The 21,117-nt window shown below is 39.4% G+C and overlaps 1 protein-coding gene across 1 annotated transcript in view; it reads left to right on the forward strand.

Annotated features, from left to right (window-relative positions):
- Positions 1-21,117, forward strand: part of exoc2 (exocyst complex component 2) — a 108,634-nt gene that overhangs the window by 47,300 nt on the left and 40,217 nt on the right. The window contains exons 6-11 of the mRNA XM_061883751.1: positions 3,965-4,089; positions 11,372-11,452; positions 15,152-15,297; positions 15,814-15,895; positions 15,991-16,093; positions 18,645-18,763. Of these exons, the coding sequence (XP_061739735.1) occupies positions 3,965-4,089; positions 11,372-11,452; positions 15,152-15,297; positions 15,814-15,895; positions 15,991-16,093; positions 18,645-18,763 (656 nt within the window). The remainder of the gene's footprint in view (positions 1-3,964; positions 4,090-11,371; positions 11,453-15,151; positions 15,298-15,813; positions 15,896-15,990; positions 16,094-18,644; positions 18,764-21,117) is intronic.

Below are 21,117 nucleotides of genomic sequence, written 5' to 3' on the forward strand. Positions count from 1 at the left end.
GCTGTATATGGATATATGTATGTATATTTGTACAAACCCTGTTTCCATATGAGTTGGAGAAATTGTGTTATATGTAAATATAAACGGAATACAAAGATTTGCAAATCCTTTTCAACCCATATTCAAATGAATGCACTACAAAGACTAGATATTTGATGTTCAAACTCATAAACTTAATTTTTTTTTTTGCAAATAATAAATAAATTAATGGCCGCAACACGTGCCAAAATTGTTTGGAAAGGGCATGTTCACCACTGTGTTACATCACTTTTTCTTTTAACAACACTCAATAAAAGTTTGGGAACGAGGAAACTAATTGTTTAAGCTTTGAAAGTGGAATTCTTTCCCATTCTTGTTTTATGTAGAGCTTCAGACGTTCAACAGTCCGGGGTCTCCGCAGTCGTATTTTACGCTTCATAATGCACCACACATTTTCGATGGGAGACAGGTCTGGACTGCAGGCGGGCCAGGAAATTACCCGCGCTGTTTTTTTATAAAGCCACCCTGTTGTAACATGTGCTGAATGTGGCTTGGCATTGTCTTGCTGAAATAAGTAGGGGCGTCCATGAAAAAGACGGCGCTTAGATGGCAGCATATGTTGTTCCAAAACCTGTATGTACCTTCCAGCATTAATGGTGCCTTTACAGATGTGTAAGTTACCCATGCCTTGGGCACTATAATGCACCCCCATACCATCACAGATGCTGGCTTTTGAACTTTGCGTCGATAACAGTCAGGATGGTTCGCTTCCCCTTTGGTTCGGATGACACGATGTCGAATATTTCAGAAAACCATTTGAAATGTGGACTCGTCAGACCACAGAACACGTTTCCACTTTGCATCAGTCCATCTTAGATGATCTCGGGCCCAGAGAAGCCGGCGGCGTTTCTGGATGTTGTTGATGAATGGCTTTCGCTTTGCATAGTAGAGCTTTAACTTGCACTTACAGATGTAGCCACAAACTGTATTTAGTGACAATGGTTTTCTGAAGTGTTACTGAGCCCATGTGGTGAAATCCTTTAGAGATTGATGACGGTTTTTGATACAGTGCCGTCTGAGCGATCGAAGGTCACGGTCATTCAAATTTGGTTTCCGGCCATGCCGCTTACGTGGAGTGATATCTCCAGATTCTCTGAACCTTTTGATGATATTATGGACCATAGATGGTGGGATCCCTAAATTTCTTGCAATTGCACTTTGAGAAACGTTGTCCTTAAACTGTTTGTCTATTTGCTCACGCAGTTGTGGACGAAGGGGTGTACCTCACCCCATCCTTTCTTGTGAAAAACTGAGCATTTTCTGGGAAGCCATTTTTATACACAATCATGGCACCCACCTGTTCCCAATTAACCTGCACACCTGTGGGATGTTCCAGATAAGTGTTTGATGAGCATTCCTCAACTTTATCAGTATTCATTGCCACCTTTCCCAACTTCTTTGTCACGTGTTGCTGGCTTCAAATTCTAAAGTTAATGATTATTTGCAAAAAAAAAAAAAAATGTTTATCAGATTGAACATCAAATATGTTGTCTTTGTAGCATATTCAACTGAATATGGGTTGAAAATGATTTGCAAATCATTGTATTCCGTTTATATTTACATCCAACACAATTTCCCAACTCATATGGAAACGGGGTTTGTATGTATGTAAATATATATATATATATATATATATATATATATATATATATATATATATACATAATTTCTCAACTCATATGGAAACGGGGTTTGTATGTATGTAAATATATATATATATATATATATATATATATATATATATATATATATATACATATACATATTTCATCAAAAAAGCCACTCTTTGGTCTGATTACTGCTTTGTACACTTTTGTACACTTTGAAGTGAAAACCATTCCAGATGACTACCTCTTGAAGCTCATCGAGAGAATGCCAGGAGTGTGCAAAGCAGTAATCAGAGCAAAGGTTGGATATTTTGAAGAAACTAGAATATAAAACACGTTTTCAATTATTTCACCTGTATTATTATACAAATACAACATCGCGTGGACATCGGGGGAGATATCTCTGGATTGGCTGACCGGGGTGGTGGTTCCTCTCTTTAAGAAGGGGAACAGAAGGGTGTGTTCCAGCTATCGTGGGGTCACACTCCTCAGCCTTCCTGGTAAGGTCTATTCAGGTGTACTGGAGAGGAGGCTACGCCGAATAGTTGAACCTCGGATTCAGGAGGAACAGTGTGGTTTTCGTCCTGGTCGTGGAACTGTGCACCAGCTCTATACTCTCGGCAGGGTCCTTGAGGGTGCATGGGAGTTTGCCCAACCAGTCTAAATGTGCTTTGTGGACTTGGAGAAGGCATTCAAACGTGTCCTTCGGGAAATCCTGCGGGGAGTAGTCAAAGAGTATGGGGTATCGGACTGTCTGATTGTGGCGGTCCGCTCCCTGTACGATCAGTATCGGACATTAGTCCGCATTGCCGGCAGTAAGTCGGACACGTTTCAAGTAATGGTTGGACTCCATCAAGGTGGCCCTTTGTCACCGATTCTGTTCATAACTTTTATGGACAGAATTTCTAGGCGCCGTCAGGGCGTTTAGGGGATCCGGTTTGGTGGCTGCAGGATTAGGTCTCTGCTTTTTGCAGATGATGTGGTCCTGATGGCGTCATCTGGCCAGGATCTTCAGCTCTCACTGGATCGGTTCGCAGCCGAGTGTGAAGCGACTGGGATGAGAATCAGCACCTCCAAGTCCAGGTCCATGGTTCATGTAGTGCCATCTCCAGGTTGGGGCGGCGACCCTGCCCCAAATGGAGGAGTTCAAGTACCTCGGAGTCTTGTTCACAAGTGAGGGAAGAGTGGATTGTGAGATCGACAGGCGGATCGGTGCAGCGTCTTCAGTAATGCGGACACTGTATCGATCCGTTGTGGTGAAGAAGGAGCTGAGCGGGATTGCAAAGCTTTCAATTTACCGTTCGAACTACGTTCCCATCCTCACCTACAGTCATGAGCTTTTGGTTATGACAGAAATGACAAGATCACAGGTACAAGCGGCCGAAATGAGTGGGGCTCTCCCTTAGAGATAGGGTGCCATGCTCAATGTAAAGCCGCTGCTCCTCCATATCTAGAGGAGCCAGATGAGGTGGTTCGGACATCTGGTCAGGATGCCACCCGAGGTGTTCGGGCACGTCCGACCGGTAAGAGGCCACGGAGAAGAACCAGGACAAGTTGGGAAGACTATGTCTCCTGGCTGGCCTGGGAACGCCTCGGGATTTCTCGGGAAGAGCTGGGCAAAGCTTCTGGGGAGAGGGAATTCTGGGCTTCCCTGTTTAGGCTGCTGGCCCCGTGACCCGACCTCGGAGAAGTGGAAGAAGATGGATGGATGGAATATACAATATACACACACTTAGTTTAACATTTTACAGGTTAACATAGTTTTTTAAATCTTTTAACATATCTAAATATTATCTGTATTAAACATAGCGTATTTCCTTGAAATGCCGCAGGGCATATAGTATGCGCCTGCCTTGAATTACCGCCGGGTCAAACTCGCCTCCCAAAATAATTAGCGCATGCTTAGTATTACCGCCTGGTCAAACTCGTGACGTCAGAAGTGACACTTCCCCTGTCATCATTTTCAAAATGGAAAAGGCTGATTTCAATACCGGTAATTTGAAATCGCATAAAGTGAAGAAGATTAAGAGCTATTCAGTAGAATTTAAGGTCCAAGCTTAAATCAAACTCAATTTTTTACTGCATACCTTTGGTAAGTGCCGGAGTGAGAAGGGGTTTTAAAATAATTAGCGCATGCTTACTTTTACCCCATGCCTTTGGTAAGCGCAGGAGTGAGAAGAGGTTTTAAATTATCTAGCGCCCCGGCGGCAATTCAAGGACATACGGTATACATTAAAAATTGATGTTTTTTTTTTATTTATTCTTTTATTGATGAACGATGAAAGATACGAACAGTTATACTTTTCTGTTGTTCTTAGTTTTGAGCAGTTGAGGATTGCTGCCAGCAATCTGAAAAAGCAGGCCACCAAGAAGAATGAGGGGAGTCTGGCATATGTAAAAGGAGGACTCAGTACTTTCTTTGAGGCACAGGACGCTCTGGCAGGTGAGAATTATTCAAACATTTTGATGTGTAGTTCCAAATGGGCAAGTACATGCTTTTGACCCATCAATTAACCCTTTTCTGCATTGAAATATTTGACGTGTGTATGTGTATGAGTCCTCACCCACTTTCAGCTCAATTGCTGGGTTGCAATCATGTGACCTCGAGGCACTTACAGGTTTTAGGTGGAGGGCAAGAGTCTCATTCGACTTCTGTTTTTTTACTTGCATCAGTGTATATTTTGGCGTATTTTGAAAAGGATAGATGATAAGCTATCATGAAGAAATATTGAAATGGGATGGAAGGAATCTATACACTCTTAAAGTGGTACTACATTTTTTTGTAATTTTGTTTATTGTTCACAATCATTATGAGCGACATGACGATGGATGGATTTTTTTAATGCATTGTAAATATAGAATAAATGCGATCAAAATTCAGCTTACAATGGAGCCTATGGGAGCCGCTTTATTCTGCCTATAACACCCTTAAAAAGCATCCAAACACCCCTATTAAGGTTTTATATACACGCTATTAGTATATATGTAGTGACAGGGACATTCATAATAACATTTATTATTTACGTATTTTGATCAGTTTAAGCATTGTGTTAAAGAGACTTACACGACTGCGTGTCCTGTTTATAGTACAACCAACTCCAGTGTTATTACTTACATTTAGTTAAGAAAGAAAATCTCCGCCTCACCAAAGTTGGCCTTCAGATGGACTTGCATTTCAAGGTTGCCCCAACTGCTGCCAATTTGGTACATGAAGGTACTTGTTCATGTCATTCATGCGTTTTTATTGTTTACTGTCTTCTTCCCCTGTAGCCAATCACTTACTTCCTTAGTACTATTTATATGTACACTTTCTTCCACCATTGTCATTATTAATATGGCTTTCCGTATATTTGTGACCTGTTTGGGAGAAATGCAATGTTTTCATTGTTCGTGGCTGGATCCAAATAAACAGAGCAGTGCAACACAATGCAAACCAGTGTATTAGGATTGACAAAGCTGATAACCGGCCCAATTTGACCAATGGGAACAATACACAGTCATTCCTACATTCAGACTGAGCATGCCTTTAGTACTGTGTGCCTACTGCCTAAAAGGAAAATATACAGAGGCAATTATTGAGTCTTTTCAGTCCTTAGGAAAAAATGCTTTAGGTAATGTAAGATTTTAGACTTGACAAAATAGTATGGATGCAAGATGTGTGCATAAGTGGCTATTTCAGTACAATACAGTAAATTTCATTCGTCAATTTCCTATTAACATTCAAAAAAAGACATTGTCTCCTTTCTGGTGTGGTCCAGTCAGTAAAGAAGACTATATAATTTTACAACAAAGTTTTCAATTTATCCTAATCAAGTCTTTTTCAGCACTGTAGTATCACAAGTGGAACTAAAAAAGCCCTCAGGAAGCGCTGACCTCTGCCAGGCCCTATCTCTCTAAAGTAAAGAATACAAAATAATCCAAAATCTTATCACTAGTTCTTTATCCGATAACTGACATTTCCTGAAAAAAAATCCCTGTTAAAAGTTGCTCTTAACTATTTGAGATGTGCTGTGAGATAACAGAGACAAACAGCCTTCAGTGCATACATATCCTCTTAATCAGGGGTCTCAAACTCAATTTACCTGGGGGCCACTGGATGCAGAAACTGGGTAAGGCTAGGCCGCAAGAAAAGATTTCTTAAAAAATCTAACATGCACTTTTTAATAATTTCACCTTCTATGAATGGCTTTCCCGCCCTAGCAACATACTTGCCAATCCTCACGATTTTTCCAGAAGACTCCTGAATTTCAGTGCACCTCCCGACAATCTACCGGTGCAACCATTCTCCCGAATTTTTCCCAATTTTCACCGGCCGACATTATTAAGGGCTGCCGTGACTGCACTGCCTTTAACATCCTCTACAACAGTGGTTCTCAACCTTTTTTCAGTGATGTACCCCCTGTCAACGTTTTTTTGTTTTTTTAATTCAAGTACCCCCTAATCAGAGCAAAGCATTTTTGGTTAAAAAAAGAGATAAATAAGTAAAATACAGCACTATGTCATCAGTGTCTGATTTATTAAATTGTATAACAGTGCAAAATATTGCTCATTTGTAGTGGTCTTTCTTGAACTATTTCGAAAAAAAGATATAAAAATAACAAAAAAACTTGTTGAAAAAGAAACAAGTGATTCAATTATAAATAAAGATTTCTACACATAGAAGTAATCATCAACTTAAAGTGCCCTCTTTGGGGATTGTAATAGAGATCCATTTGGATTCATGAACTTAATTCTAAACATTTCTTCACAAAAAAAAAAATCTTTAACATCAATATTTATGGAACATGTCCACAAAAAGTCTAGCTGTCAACACTGAATGTTGGATTGTTGTATTATTTTTCCACAGTTTATGAACTTACATCCATACTTCATTGAAGTATTATTCAATTAACATATGTATAAAGTGTTTATGAATTGCTGCTGTTTTTTCGAAAGTTTTTAATAAATCTCACTTGTCCCTTGGCATACCTTCAAGTACATCCAGGGGTCCTCGCACCCTCAAAAGAAGACTACTGCTCCACTACATATCATCGCGCACGCTTTTATATCACACAACCAATGTGCCGGCTCTGTATCACGTTGTGTGAGACTTGTGCAGAACAACGTCAGTGGCTGCAAGATGTACTTGTTCAACAGCCATACAGGTCACACTGTGGGTGCCGTATAAACGACTTTAACACTGTTACAAATATGCGCCGCACTGTGAACCCACACAAAACAAGAATGAAAAACCCTTTTTGGGAGAATTTCCCCACCCTAACACAACTTAAACACAAGAGAACAAATACCCAGAAAACCTTGCAGGGCTACAATATACAAAACCTCAACCGACGCAAGTAGGGAGGGTGGAGGGTGGGGTGTTGGTGGTAGCAGGGGTGTGTATATTGTAGCCCAGAAGAGTTAGGTCTGCATGTGATTCTGGGTAATTGTCTGGTGTGTTTATGTTGTGTTACGATGCGGATGTTCTCCCGAAATGTGTTTGTCATTCTTGTTTGGTGTGGGTTCACAGTCTGGCACATATTTGTAACAGTGTTAAAAGTTTTTTTACGGCCACCCTTAGTGTGACGTGTGTAGCTGTTGATCAAATATATCTTACAATAACACACGTGCGTCTCACATGGTCAGATGCAACATACAACTGGGTATGCACGCTGTCAGTTCAGGATGTAGGGGGTGCTAAAGGCAGTGCCATTATGGCACTCCCTGAATAATGTTGATCGGTGAAAATGGACAGGGGCGTCGAGAGAAAATTGGGGACGTTGGCAAGCATGACCTATCAAGCGCCGTTCATATTAAACTCGCGGGCCGCACCAACATTAAATTGTCATATCAAAGCGCGGGCCGCATAATAACGTCTCGCGGGCTGCGGTTGGCCCGCGGGCCGCATGTTTGAGTCCCCTGCTCTTAATTAACTGAAAGATAATTGAAAATGACATGTCTGTGCAAGTTTGTTTAGTTGATGTCACTAACAAGCAAGAGGGTTCACTCTTAGCACCAGTCTCAACAGCTGAGCGCGTTTCTTCAATAGAGGAACGGAAATAAACGTAGTGAACCCTCTGGTCACCATCCACTCTCTTTGTGTTTGTGGGTAGAGGTATGGTAGCTAGTATGAACACAGAGAAATTCAGGCTCGTAACGTAAACTTAAGATAACAAAGTAGAAATGATCTGGATCAACCCAGGATGTAATCACTTGTTCCTTATACAATTTGATATTCTGTGAACATTTAATCAAAATCAATGCGTATTTTTTTTTAGTTATGTCTATTACAGTCAAACCCTGGCAAATACAGTGGGGCAAAAAAGTATTTAGTCAGCCACCGATTGTGCAAGTTCTCCCACCTTAAATGATGACACAGGTCTGCAATTTTCATCATAGGTACACTTCAACTGTGAGAGACAGAACGTGAAAAAAAAATCCAGGAATTCACAATGTAGGAATTTTAAAGAATTTATTTGTAAATTATGGTGGAAAATAAGTCAACCATTAAAAGCTCTCACTGATGGAAGGAGGTTTTGGCTCAATATCTCAGGATACATGGCCCCATTCATTCTTTCTTTAACACGGATCAATCGTCCTGTCCCCTTAGCAGAAAAACAGCCCCAATGCATGATGTTTCCACCCCCATGCTTCACAGTAGGTGTGGTGTTATTGGGATGCAACTCAGTATTCTTCTTCCTCCAAACACGACGAGTTGAGTTTATACCAAAATGAATACATGGATGTTACAGCAGAGGATTGTGAGAATGTCATGTGGTCAGATGAAACCAAAATATAACTTTTTGGTATAAACTCAACTCGTCATGTTTGGAGGAAGAAGAATACTGAGTTGCATCCCAAGAACACCACACCTACTGTGAAGCATGGGGGTGGAAACATCATGCTTTGGGGTTGTTTTTCTGCTAACGGGACAGGACGATTGATCCGTGTTAAAGAAAGAATGAATGGGGCCATGTATCATGAGATTTTGAGCCAAAACCTCCTTCCATCAATTAGAGCTTTGAATGGTTGACCAAATACTTATTTTCCACCATAACTTACAAATAAATTATTTGAAATTCCTACAATGTGAATTCCTGGATTTTTTTTTTTCACGTTCTGTCTCTCACAGTTGAAGTGTACCTATGATGAAAATTACAGAGCTCTGTCATCATTTTAAGTGGGAGAACTTGCACAATCGGTGGCTGACTAAATACATGTTTGCCCCACTGTACATAACTTCCTGGCAGAGATAAGTATTTTTTGGAAATTAATAAAAACAAAACAAGTTATAGTGTTTCTAGCATACACCATGTCATTGTTCTTGAATATTTAAAAAATGTACTCATACTGTAATTAGTTGAATAATAAAAGTGGGTCTATTATTTAACTGCGATGTGTCTAGCTTGCCAGAGAAAGAGCAGCTGGCTTAATGACTGACAGTCTGTCGAGCTTTGTTGTTAATAAAATATTGAATTTTGAGGTTTTTCATTGTTGTTTCAAAAGGAAGTCTCCCAGCGATGCAGGAAGCAGAACGGCTACCGTGTTCAAAAATGCCAGATTCCCAGGGCCAATTTCCCGAGCCCCCAGCCTAACAGGAGTCAAAACATCTCCAGCTTTAGAATCCAGGGGCACTGTATTTTTATTTGTATTCATTTTTGTCTTCAATGGGTTCAGGAAGTGAAGCAGGAGTTGCTGCTGCTCCTCAATTCCTGGCAGACTATCCGAAGCCGGGTCTGATGTTTGGGTTAGATGTGACATTATCTGCCCTTTATGTGACACAAAGTGAACACACAGCTGGCAACGGGGCAAAGGTGGAGTCTGAAGCAGGCTTTCTTTGTGTGTTTTGTTGGGTTTTTTTAGTGTTCAGAAAGATAAAAGTTGGTCTGCTCTTGCAGCTGTAACTGCATTTACTCTTCTATGTTCAAACCAGTTAAGTTTTTCCTCACCAAACTCATTCAAAACTGTGAGTTTAGATTTATTAGTATGCTAATGATCAGTCATGGTGTGATGCACTATCTAGCTCACTTGATGAATTATTTCAGTAAGTCATGTGCCTTGGTACTTTTGGCAACACATTGTCTGCATGTTAGGAGTGGAACTGTACATGTGTTTGTCATCTGATTTATCAGTACAAAACTTTTGGTTTGGTTCAGACTGGACAAATATGGCAAAAATAATCATCACTATTATTTTGATTGGTATTAAAATCACGATTAATAACACGATTATTCATAAATTTGAAAACGTGTATGTATTGTGACAGCACGGTATAACAGGGTTTAGTGCGTGTGCCTCACAATACTAGGGTCCTGGGTTCGATCTTGGGCAGATCTTTCTGTGTGGAGTGTGCTTCTTCTCCCCGTGACTGTGTGGGTTCCCCTCCCCCATGACCCAGAGAGGGACAAGTGGTTGAAAATGGATGGATGAATTGTGCAATGACAACATATAAAAAATACTGAAGGGTCTGACATACTATGTCGGTGTTGATTTATCAAACTTCAAAGCTGTCCAGCCATGTCTTTAAGGACCATGATTTGTGCTCAGCGGCATGCTCATGCTGTAATAGAAGGAACGCACGGAATTCTTCAAAATGTCAAGTAGCAAGAAGAAGTCATCTCTAATGAATACTGCATTTAAAAGTTATGCTTTCTTTTACAGTCACTAGTGTTGTGATATTTTGCTGGTCGGCAGTAGTAGCCAGAGCAGTATCGTCGTAGTAGTGAGAGTTGCATGAAAGGGCCAATGATAATGATTGAAAATGGCATGTTTGAACAGTAGATTTCTGGAATATTTTAATCCCTGCATTGAAATTTATGTCCGTCAGAGTAGGCTTTATTATTTATTTACAGAGCTCTCCCTTATGCGGTCTCCAATATCTCTTAACAGTAATAGCTGTGTTTGTAATAGAACAAATGAGGAGCAAGAGATAACAGAGAATTGAGTGAAGAGAAATGAGTGGGTAATTTTTTCTCTCATGTTTATTTGTCTTAACCTAATTCCTGAAATGTCTCGTTGCTGCATACAGTATTTGAATTACTTCATAAGTATGTCAAAGGTCCCAAAACCTTGCCCAGCTCACCTCCTCTTTGTCAATAAACTCACAGTGCAGCTCTCAGCACCCAACGGCCCACTTGTGCACTTCCATTTATTTATTCATTGGGCTGGCCACACCTCTCACTGGTCTTTTTTTTTATGTTTGATCTTCTCATTCCCCCTCTTCAAATTCCATCTTCTGCACAAACATTCCATGCTAAATGATTTTAAAGCCAGATTAGAATTCCATGCTTTCCTCGCCCTCCTTTACAAGTCTTTTTTAGCATTTGCCTTTCGCTCGACATTCCTAAAGGTATTTCTCAGATAGTTGATTCACATTAGAGGGCAATTAATGTCTGAAGGCCATAAAACAGTTATTATTACTATATTTTTTCTTCCGCCCGATTGTAGCTGAGATAGGCGCCAGCGCCCCCCGCGACCCCGAAAGGGAATAAGCGGTAGAAAATGGATGGATGGAATTATCTGGTACGATAAGTACAAGGGAAAGGCCTGTTGCATGGTAAATTCTTAAAGGATGGGTCCAGACCTTGCAATTCAATCTACATCCACAATCTGATTATGTGTATTTATTGTTTAATCTTTGATTCCTGAAACAAATATGCAAATGTTCTTGTTTTTGTTCCATTTATGTTGTACTTGGTAGATAACTTCAGTTACTAAAACATATACATTATTATAATTTGTTCTAGCAATCCACCAGAGGCAGGAGTCAGATGGCACTGAAAGAGTACAGGGATCAATGACCCAACGCCTGGAAGTTATCCTCAACAGTAAGCATCTTTTTATTTAAAATTATGGTATACCACAATTACAGTTCCTGGGCACACAATTGGCTTGCGTATTTCCGGTGTACATACATTTACTGCAGTATGGAAAACAGTGAAGTCACGATGCCAAATCCTCTTCAATTGCAGACTTTTCGTCAAAATGAGTTAATCATAGTCTTGGGTCCTAATAGGAAAGCTTCAACCCTAACTCTCCCGTTCAAAGGCCAAACCCAGTAACTCAATTTTGGTCAAAACTGAGCTGATAATAATTTTGGAGTTCCTAGTTGATATGTTTTACATTAGTGTATGCAATATTGTAATTTGTTCCGTAAGTAAGCTGTTACGCGCATGGCAGGACCTAGCTACTACCACATAACCGCGTAGATACAACAGAAAAACTTAGTATCTCAAGGGACCAATCGGAGCTTCTTTGTCAGTCGCCTTATTGTCTTTAATGAGACATTTGCAGGAATGGGGGCCGACGGTCAACCTGATTATGTGATATTATGGCACGAGGGGATATTTGGAAGATGGCCCAGGACGTTGCAAGCACCTTCATTAAATGTATTGTTCTTGATTCTTCCCCTTGCATACTTTTTTGGGCAGATAACTGTGGAGGTCAAAATAAAAACGGGACGCTGTACACGGCTCTTGCCCAATGTGCAAACGCAGAATGGGGCCCACCCGAGATTGTAATAAAATATCTGGAGAAAGGGCACACGTTCATGAGAGCAGATTCAATCCATGGCTCAATCGGCAAGAAAATGAAAGCTCAAGAAAACATCTATACGTTTGATGACTTTGTAGATCTTTGTATGACAGCATCAAGATAGATTGGTTTTCCTTTGTTTTCTCAAAATCAGCTAGAAGTGAGTTACTAGGTTTTGCCTTTGGACGGAAGAACTTGAGTGGCCTCTATACAGTTCAGTCCAAACAGTATCAGTTATTTTTATTTTAACACAACCAACTATAGTTTTGAATTTAAACCATCAAATAAAGCGTAGACTCTTTGCTTTACTTCAAAATGTTTCATAATAACAGCAATTGTATGTACATCTCGCAGCCACTCATACAGCCAGCATGTCCATTTACAGGGGCTCAAAAGTATTTGGAAGTTTGAATTGTAAATATAACCATGCATTTGTAAAGAAAACCTCATAGTTTGGCTTTATATATTGGCGTACACGATCATACAGTATTATTTATTGTAGTATTAAAATTATAGTAAGTACATTTTTTCTTAACATTTAAAGATACATCACAAGTTAAGTAAATGCAAGGCACTGAATCGCACAACATTTTAAACCAAAGGTCTCCAACCCGCAGCTTGCTAGCTATTCGCCACACCTTTCTGAGTAGCTCACCAGAGAGTTTTGAAAATAAGACACACTATTATTATGCACAGCCATCTAACGCAGCTGTCATACAATGGTCAAACGATCAAATATTTTGAATGGCTCTTTCATGTGAACAATAAGTGCTAATTCACACAATAGCTTAGCAGTAATTTGGAATGCTATAAGATTCACTTATAGCAGTTCAAAAGGTCATTCCTTTGTTAAGGTAACATTGCTTAATCACACACACAAACCCCAGGCAACTATGGATAGCGGAAGTGATCTAAGATTAGATTAGATTCGATAGTACTTTATTTATTCCGTCAGAAGAGTTCCTTCAGGAAAATTACAAAGGATGGAGTTATAACTGCCATTTTCAAAATGTACTTTAAGGCCTTACTTCAATGTCAACTAGCCAACAACATAAGAATATGTGCGCAATATATTTTGGAGACAGTGTGGCTCAGTTGGTAGAGCGGCCGTGCCAGCAACCTGAGGGTTCCTAGTTGGATCCCCAGCTTCCGCTGTCCAAGTCACGTCCGTCTTGTTCTTGAGCAAGACACTTCATCCTTACTCCTGATGGGTCGTGGTTAGGGCTTTGCATGGCAGCTCTCGCCATCAGTGTGTGCATGTGTGTGTGAATGGGTGAATGTGGAAATAGTGTCAAAGCGCTTTGATAACCTTGAAGGTCGAAAAGTGCTATACAAGTATTTACCAATTACCATTTAATCCCTCCTGGTAGGCAAAAACAGCATGCTTGTCTCTTCACTTAACACAAATGTCATAACGCTATTAAGTCAAGCATAACACACAGCGCCACCCTTTGAGAACAATGATGAGGTGACCGAAGAAAGATATACAGTTCAATACATACATTACATACATACAAATTAGGCTGATGAAGAGTGGTTTCGTAAATTTCTAGACTAATACCATGTAGATAAAAAGTCAATAATTTATGACTATATACTAGTATATACTGTAAATATTGTCAGGAGCTCGCATAGCTGCTGTAGTTGTCACCCCAAAACGCAGGAGACAGCAGGACGACGTGCAGGTTCGAGTCTTTTATTATATTCAACACAAGAGAGGAGCAGTCATGCATGCAGAAAAATGTCTGTAACATAATCAATCCTCGAGCCCCGACTAGAGGGCGAGGTAGGCATAAATAGCAGCCTGGTTGGCCAATCAGGGACAGATGAGGGAACGAGCACTAAGCAGAGATATGCAGGAAATGGAACTAAAATAAGAGCGCTGACAGGACATTAACACAAACTAAGGAAACAACCAGATGTGAAGTGACAAATCATCAGTTATTTTACTAAGAGGTAAGTAAATGAAATACAAAGCAGTAATTTACAAAATTATATGATTTACAAGATAAAATGTACCTACCGAATTGTTCATAAAAAGTCAGGCTTAGTAGTAGTCATTTTCCTTCGTTACACTCATGTCCTGCCTATTTTATTTCACATTTCTCCATCAATGTCTTACAATAGTAGGCTGCTGAGGTTGTTGCTTCAAGTCCAGCTGAATACTCCTCCGTGAGTACGTTTAAAAACGTCCGACCACTTCTCGTAGCTTCGCGTATCAAAGTTAAGTTCGTAAAAAATAATAAACAAGATTAAATTGCAAATAGTTTAAAGTCTACGGCTGAGCAAAAACACTGCAAGATAGTTCCACTGTTTGTTTCGTTCTTTCCATTGTCAAGTTTGTCGTAACAGGAAAAGTCTCATTGACGCTAAAATGTGTTATATTCGATTACTCTATTAATTAACTAATTAACTCATATATTACTCAGTTTCTAAAATCATCGATTGCCGCAGCCCTATAAATGCAGATTAACCACTAATTTATTTTGACCACACCTGATCCTGGGGATGGTTGCCTGAAAGATGGCTAGGTCACTGATCTGTTCAATACGTGTTTCAGTCCAAAAATGAGTTATAAGACTCTGTGTGGTGTGCTTAGTGGTGCTTAATTTCATGATATACCCAAATTGGGTCTTTGGATAATACCATTATCAAGTTCAGAGCAAATAATACGACATGCATTTAAGTTCAATAAAGTGTATAAGATTCTTACAATAAATTGCATTTATGTAAAAAATATAGGGGTCTTTCTTTAAAGTTAATTGAATTATGCAAGCAAGTCATTTACTGCATTTATTGTGATTTTAAATAAAATAACCATCAGTAATTACTGAAACATAAAACGTTACCATGTCAAAACACATGTTGACATGTTTACAGAATTTCTTTTGTTGTTGTTACTCGACTGGTTTGACTGTTTTGAGTCCACTTTAATAACAATATTTATGTCTTTTTCCACTTTTATTCCATCTTTGCCTTTATCGTCTTCGTAGGGGCAAGTGATACAGCAGATACACTTTTCCAAGAGGTCTTGGGACGGAAAGACAAGGCTGACTCCACACGCAATGCGCTTAACGTCCTGCAGCGTTTCAAGTTTCTTTTCAACCTGCCGCTCAACATCGAGCGCAATATTCAGAAGGTATTCATCCCGTGATAAATATGCACTTTAAGAAACAACTGAAGCAACTCATATCATGTATAATATGGTTGTGTAGTCACCTGACAATTCCACTGAAGTAATGTGTTTTATCATTTTATTTAGATTCCCTTTGTAGTGTGTAGTGAGATATGAATCAGTCATCAAAATAAGAGCTCAGAGCACTCAGACAAAAATATATATTTTATTTTAGTCTCTTGAAATCTTGGTCAAGCATCAAAATATTTGATTTTAAGAAACTGTAATTCAGCCATCCACATTCGTCAAACTCTGCTGTTTATGTTTTGCTTTTAATGTCTTTACAGTCATTTCATTGCTGTGCATGTGGTTAGTAATTACTAACCACATGTGAAGGTACATGTTGTTTGTACCCCCACTGTAGCTTCGACTGCTAAAGTTTTGTTAGTTTTCACCCAGTCAGAGGAACTGCAATACACGGTTCGAGCACCATGAGTCACCGTGTACCATGATGGGTTAACTAACTGCTGTGACTTCCAGGGTGATTATGATGTGGTGATAAATGACTATGAGAAGGCCAAATCCCTTTTTGGGAATACCGAGGTTGCTGTTTTTAAAAAAGGTAAACTTATCGTCACTCGTTTTGGTATTCAGACTAATACATAAAATAGTGTAAAACCTACTTAACAAATGTATTTACCTTTTTGCTCTGTAAAGTCTACGCTGAGGTTGAGTCTCGGATCATGTCTCTCCGAAGTCTTTTACTGGAGAAGCTGCTACAGACTCCATCAACACTACATGATCAAAAGCGATACATCAGGTATTCTATTTTTGATATTACTATAATGTTCATGTCCAATAATTCACATCATCTTGCCCACACTTTCTGCAGGTGAACTACTTTTCAACTGACCAAGTCGAGGGGTTCTACCTCGTTCATATATATAATTTTTATTGATTTATTTATGAAAAACACATTTTTGTTAACAAGTTAAAGGTGTTTAATAATATTTACAAGCATGTTTAACACACATAGATTCCTTTCTTTCATGAAGACAAGAATATAAGTTGGTGTCTTACCCGATTCTGATGACTTGCATTGATTGGAATCAGACAGTAGTGCTAATAACGTCTGCATGTTCAAATGGAGGAGACAAAAAGTCCTCCTTTCTGTTTAATACCACAGGAAAATGGTTGGGTTTTGGCATCTTATTTGTCCAGCTCCCATACTTGTTTTTATACACTTTACTAGAAATACATTGGCGGCAAACTCCAGAGTTTGCTTGCTTGTGCACGCCAGCTTGCTGAGACTATTATTTTGTTAGCACAAACAGGATGAAGCAGCGCTTTTATTGTGAAGACAGGAACTGTGCAGTCGGTCTTTAGAGTTTTGACGGCAGGTACAGCGCAAAAAAGTGTTTTTCTCCTTTTTAACGGTCATTTATTCTAAATAATGAGCTCGCAGCAGACGGTGTCATCTCACAAGGCCATCAGGTGCCGTGAATGTCAATCAAGTGACGAAAATGACATCCTGGTGAAAGCTGATGATTGCCAATTTTTAGGTCTATTTTTTAATGCTTGGTTGGCGATCGACTGACACACCCTCTACGATCGACCGGTAGCTCGTGATCGACATAATGGGCGCCCCTGGTGTACATGTATTAGTCTTTGTGTGTGTCTGACTAGTATATCAACTTTTTTTCCAGCACATGTCATGTAATCACAAATTGGATTCCAAAATTGCATTTCTTTATTATTAGACTCTTGTCTGTCTGCACTCCCTGTTTGTTGTGCAGACATTGGTTCTGTAGATTTTTACCTCGGTTTGCTCAATCTGACAGCCAAAAACACTGCAAAAGCTGACCATTTATCTTTAGCAGACATGCCAACAGTCCCCTTCAAAGACAATATATTGTTGTGCTTCCTCTACTTTAACCAACTTTCTGGTTGACAGGGCTGTACGCTTAGCTTTTTCACTAGGAGCACTGATGCTACTAAATGGAAAACATTTGTAACACAGAAATATAAAAAAAAATAGAGCATTATGAAAATGTCTTAAATAACACAATTTAAATATTTTCAGTCAAACAAGTTAAAACCAAACAAGTGTGTCAAGCTGTTTTATTGAAACAAATACATAACATGAGTAACTTTTATGAAATGTTGAAGTTTAATGTATAGATTCACATAAAAAAATATTGAAAAAGGTCATCCAAAATTGCATTTCTTTGCTATGCATTCTATCTTCTACCGCTTGTCCCTATCGTGGTCACGTGGTTGGCTGGGACCTATCCCAGTTGCATATTACGTTTTTTTTTGTTGCTACATGTAAAACTCTTCTTTGTGGTCTCCCCCATCAGAAGTAGCAACAAATTGTAGTTACTGACAGTGGTTGTCTGAAGTGTTCCTGAACCCATGTAGTGATATCCTTTACACACTGATGTTGCTTTTTGATGCAGTACCATCTGAGGGATTGAAGGTCACGGGTATTCAATGTTGGTTTTCAGCCTTGCTGCTTACGTGCATTGATTTCTTCAGATTCACTGAACCTTTTGATTATGTTAATTCCTTGCAATAGCTGGTTGAGAAATGTTGTTCTTAAACAATTTGCTCAGACATTTGTTCACAAAGTGGTGACCCTCACCCCTTCCTTGTTTGTGAATGACTGAGCATTTCATAGAAGGTGTTTTTATACCAAATCATGGCACCCACATGTTCCCAATTAGCTTGTTCACCTGTGGGATGTTCCAAATAAGTGTTTGATGAGCATTCCTCAACTTTCTCAGTCTTTTTTGCCACTTGTGCCAGCTTTTTTGAAACATGTTGCAGTCATCCAATTCTAAATGAGCTAATATTTGGAAAAAAATAACAAAATTTTTTAGTTCAAACGCAGTCTATTCAATTGATATAGGTTAAAAAGGATTTACAAATCATTCTATTCTGTTTCTCAGCTACAATCGGGCGGAAGGCGGGGTACACCCTGGACAGGCCGCCGCCTCATCGCAGGGCCAACACAGATAGACAGACAACATTCACACTCACATTCACACACTAGGGCCAATTGTAGCTGAGATAGGCGCCAGCGCCCCCCGCGACCCCGAAAGGGAATAAGCGGTAGAAAATGGATGGATGGATGGATGTATTCTGTTTTTAATTACGATTTACTCAACGTCCAAACTTCATTGCTTTTGGGTTTTGTACAGTCATTAGCCCTATTGCAAAAACTGGCTATTAGGACACACCATGAAGTTATAGAGAACTATTACTATCTATTTCTTTAGCTAAAATATTGAAATTCAAAAAAGCAATAGTTGGCGGGTGCAATTAGATTAAATATTAATGCTGTTTCTTTGTTTTGTCTCCCTGTGAAGGTATTTATCTGACCTGCATGCTGCAGGTGACCCTGCGTGGCAGTGCATCTACGCTCAGCATAAATGGATCTTGCAGCTGATGCAAGACTGTAGGGATGAGTTTATCACTGGCCAGAAAGGTAACAGACACATTATGCATTGCATTACTTATATTTCACCTGAAACAACACGCTATTTAGCCTTTTTCAATCATTTCATTTGAACTGTGACTTAGTGCTCAATAGAGTAATCCTTATTAGAAAGCACATAAGTCAGTTCCTTATTGTTGGTCACCAGGTTTGGACACATCTCAGGGGGGTTTTTACTCCACTGCTGGGACAGATACTCTCCAAATCGTGGCGGTTTATAGGCTGATTCTTGGCCACTCAAAAATTCAGTTTCAGTTTTATGTCATTAAGGGGGATTTATGATAATTTTTTTTTTTTTTTCCAAAATTGTCCCACAATTGGATATTTTTGTTAAAAATTGCCAACGATTCAATCACAAGGACTATGCATCTGGGCAGAAGCTTGCGCGCATTTTGTGATGTCTCTGAACGCTATGTTTTGCAGTCTTGTTTTAAGAGTAGGCCATTTGTGACATCACAGATTGACAGACATACTAATGTGGGAATCCTAGTATATACTGTTGGCCAGCCACCTCCCACTCTGCTGTGCCGAGGCTATCAGCTGCAGCATCTCTTGTTATTCCTTATCATCTAATGCCGTCCCGCCTCCTCTGATCTCTTAAAAAAAAAAAAATACTTCTGTGTTTATATGTCAACTTTTTTGACAGGCCTGTTAGGTTGACACTGGCCAGTATGAAATTAGATTTAGCTGCTAAACTTTGATGGAATAAGACGGCATCATTGCGACATAATTACTTGGTTTGAGGGAACACTAGAGAAGGTAGGATAACGTATAATTTTTTTATCTAATTGTGACATGCACACAATAATACGGATGTGCGACATGTAGTGAAATTATTTCTGGTAAATGCAGCTTTTATGAGTCGGTATTGTGTGCCACACAAGGTGTACCAATGTGTACTTAATGTATTGACAGGTCTGTTTGTTTTTTGATACTTTTATCCACGTTAATCAATTCATGGTAAATCGGTGACTTTGTATAGTGTTTATGTTCTCTGCTGGCTGTACATATCCTACTAAGTAAGACCTACACTGTTTCAAAGTCGGTTGATGCAATTGTTGATGACCGAAGTACTGATATTAACCAAAGCTCCTCATCCCACCCCCGGATTGTAAATAATTCAATGTATATACTATGATGATTAACCTGTGTTATGACTGTATTATGCTGATAGTATATATTTGTACCATGAATTGATTGCCGTGGACCCCGACTTAAACAAGTTGAAAAACTTATTTGGGTGTTACCATTTAGTGGTCAATGGTATGGAATATGTACTGAACTGTGCAATCTACTAATAAAAGTATCAATCATTCAATCAATCAAACTGTTACTCTGATACCGTTGGAGAGGTTTGGGGTTGGGGGGCTTCATTTGCAATCTCAGGAAACACCCTCACCCACAAACCGGTTGGACACGAACTGGGAACGAGGGTTCAAAATGTGACTGTGGAGTAAAATTTTAAACACAATTTGCACCAAAGCATATCCAATGCATATGATCTAGACCACAAAGAATTGTGTTAAATGGATATTATAATCATCATAGGTCATTTTTAAGACCCAAGCACTACAAGATGTGCTCTTTCTTGCACACCTCTTTTGTGCACCTTCCCTTATGTTTTGATTCATTGTCATGCTGGAAAACCCATGGCTCCTCGTGAGTGTTCTGGCTGGGGCCGGGAGGTTTTCATCCTAGATTCTACTGTACATGTCTCCCTTTATCGGCCCTGTGTTTTTGTTGTTTCCACCACCATGTTAGGCAGTCTGTATCCCCCATAACTGTGGAATACCCATGTTAACCTCTTCTGCTATCAACAATACATTTTGTAGACCATAGAAAATGTTTGTCAGGAAAAAAATTACAGGGACTTCAGTGTTAAGAAAATTTACTGAATTACATGCAATTGTAATTAGACTTGATAAGTACTGCTTTATAAAGGTGAGAATTAACTAATTTTAGTTTGCTGATTATACTATTATTTCACCCTCTGTACAATGTAATGTAAAAAACATCTTACAATAGCCAATAATTTCACACTTTTTATACATCGCTATTAGCAAACATAAATACACTGCACTGCGCCTGATGTTGTCTCTTTTACAGCCAGATTAGGGCACTGTTCTTCCAATTGAAGGATTTTTCCCAACTTTGCTGTTATTTTATTCTAGGGTTGTTCGCTATACCGGTACTAATAAAGTACCCCGATATTAATTGATTGAAATCTGTACTATACTGGCTTCGAAAAGTACCAGTACAGTTCGTTGATCTCAGTGCCGCTGTGTGGCGGTGACTATAGAGCATGATGTTGTGTGTCAAAACGCACACCCAAAGTGCATACTAGC

Source organism: Nerophis ophidion, linkage group LG22 (genome assembly GCF_033978795.1).
Source record: "Nerophis ophidion isolate RoL-2023_Sa linkage group LG22, RoL_Noph_v1.0, whole genome shotgun sequence".
NCBI classification, from domain to species: domain Eukaryota; kingdom Metazoa; phylum Chordata; class Actinopteri; order Syngnathiformes; family Syngnathidae; genus Nerophis; species Nerophis ophidion.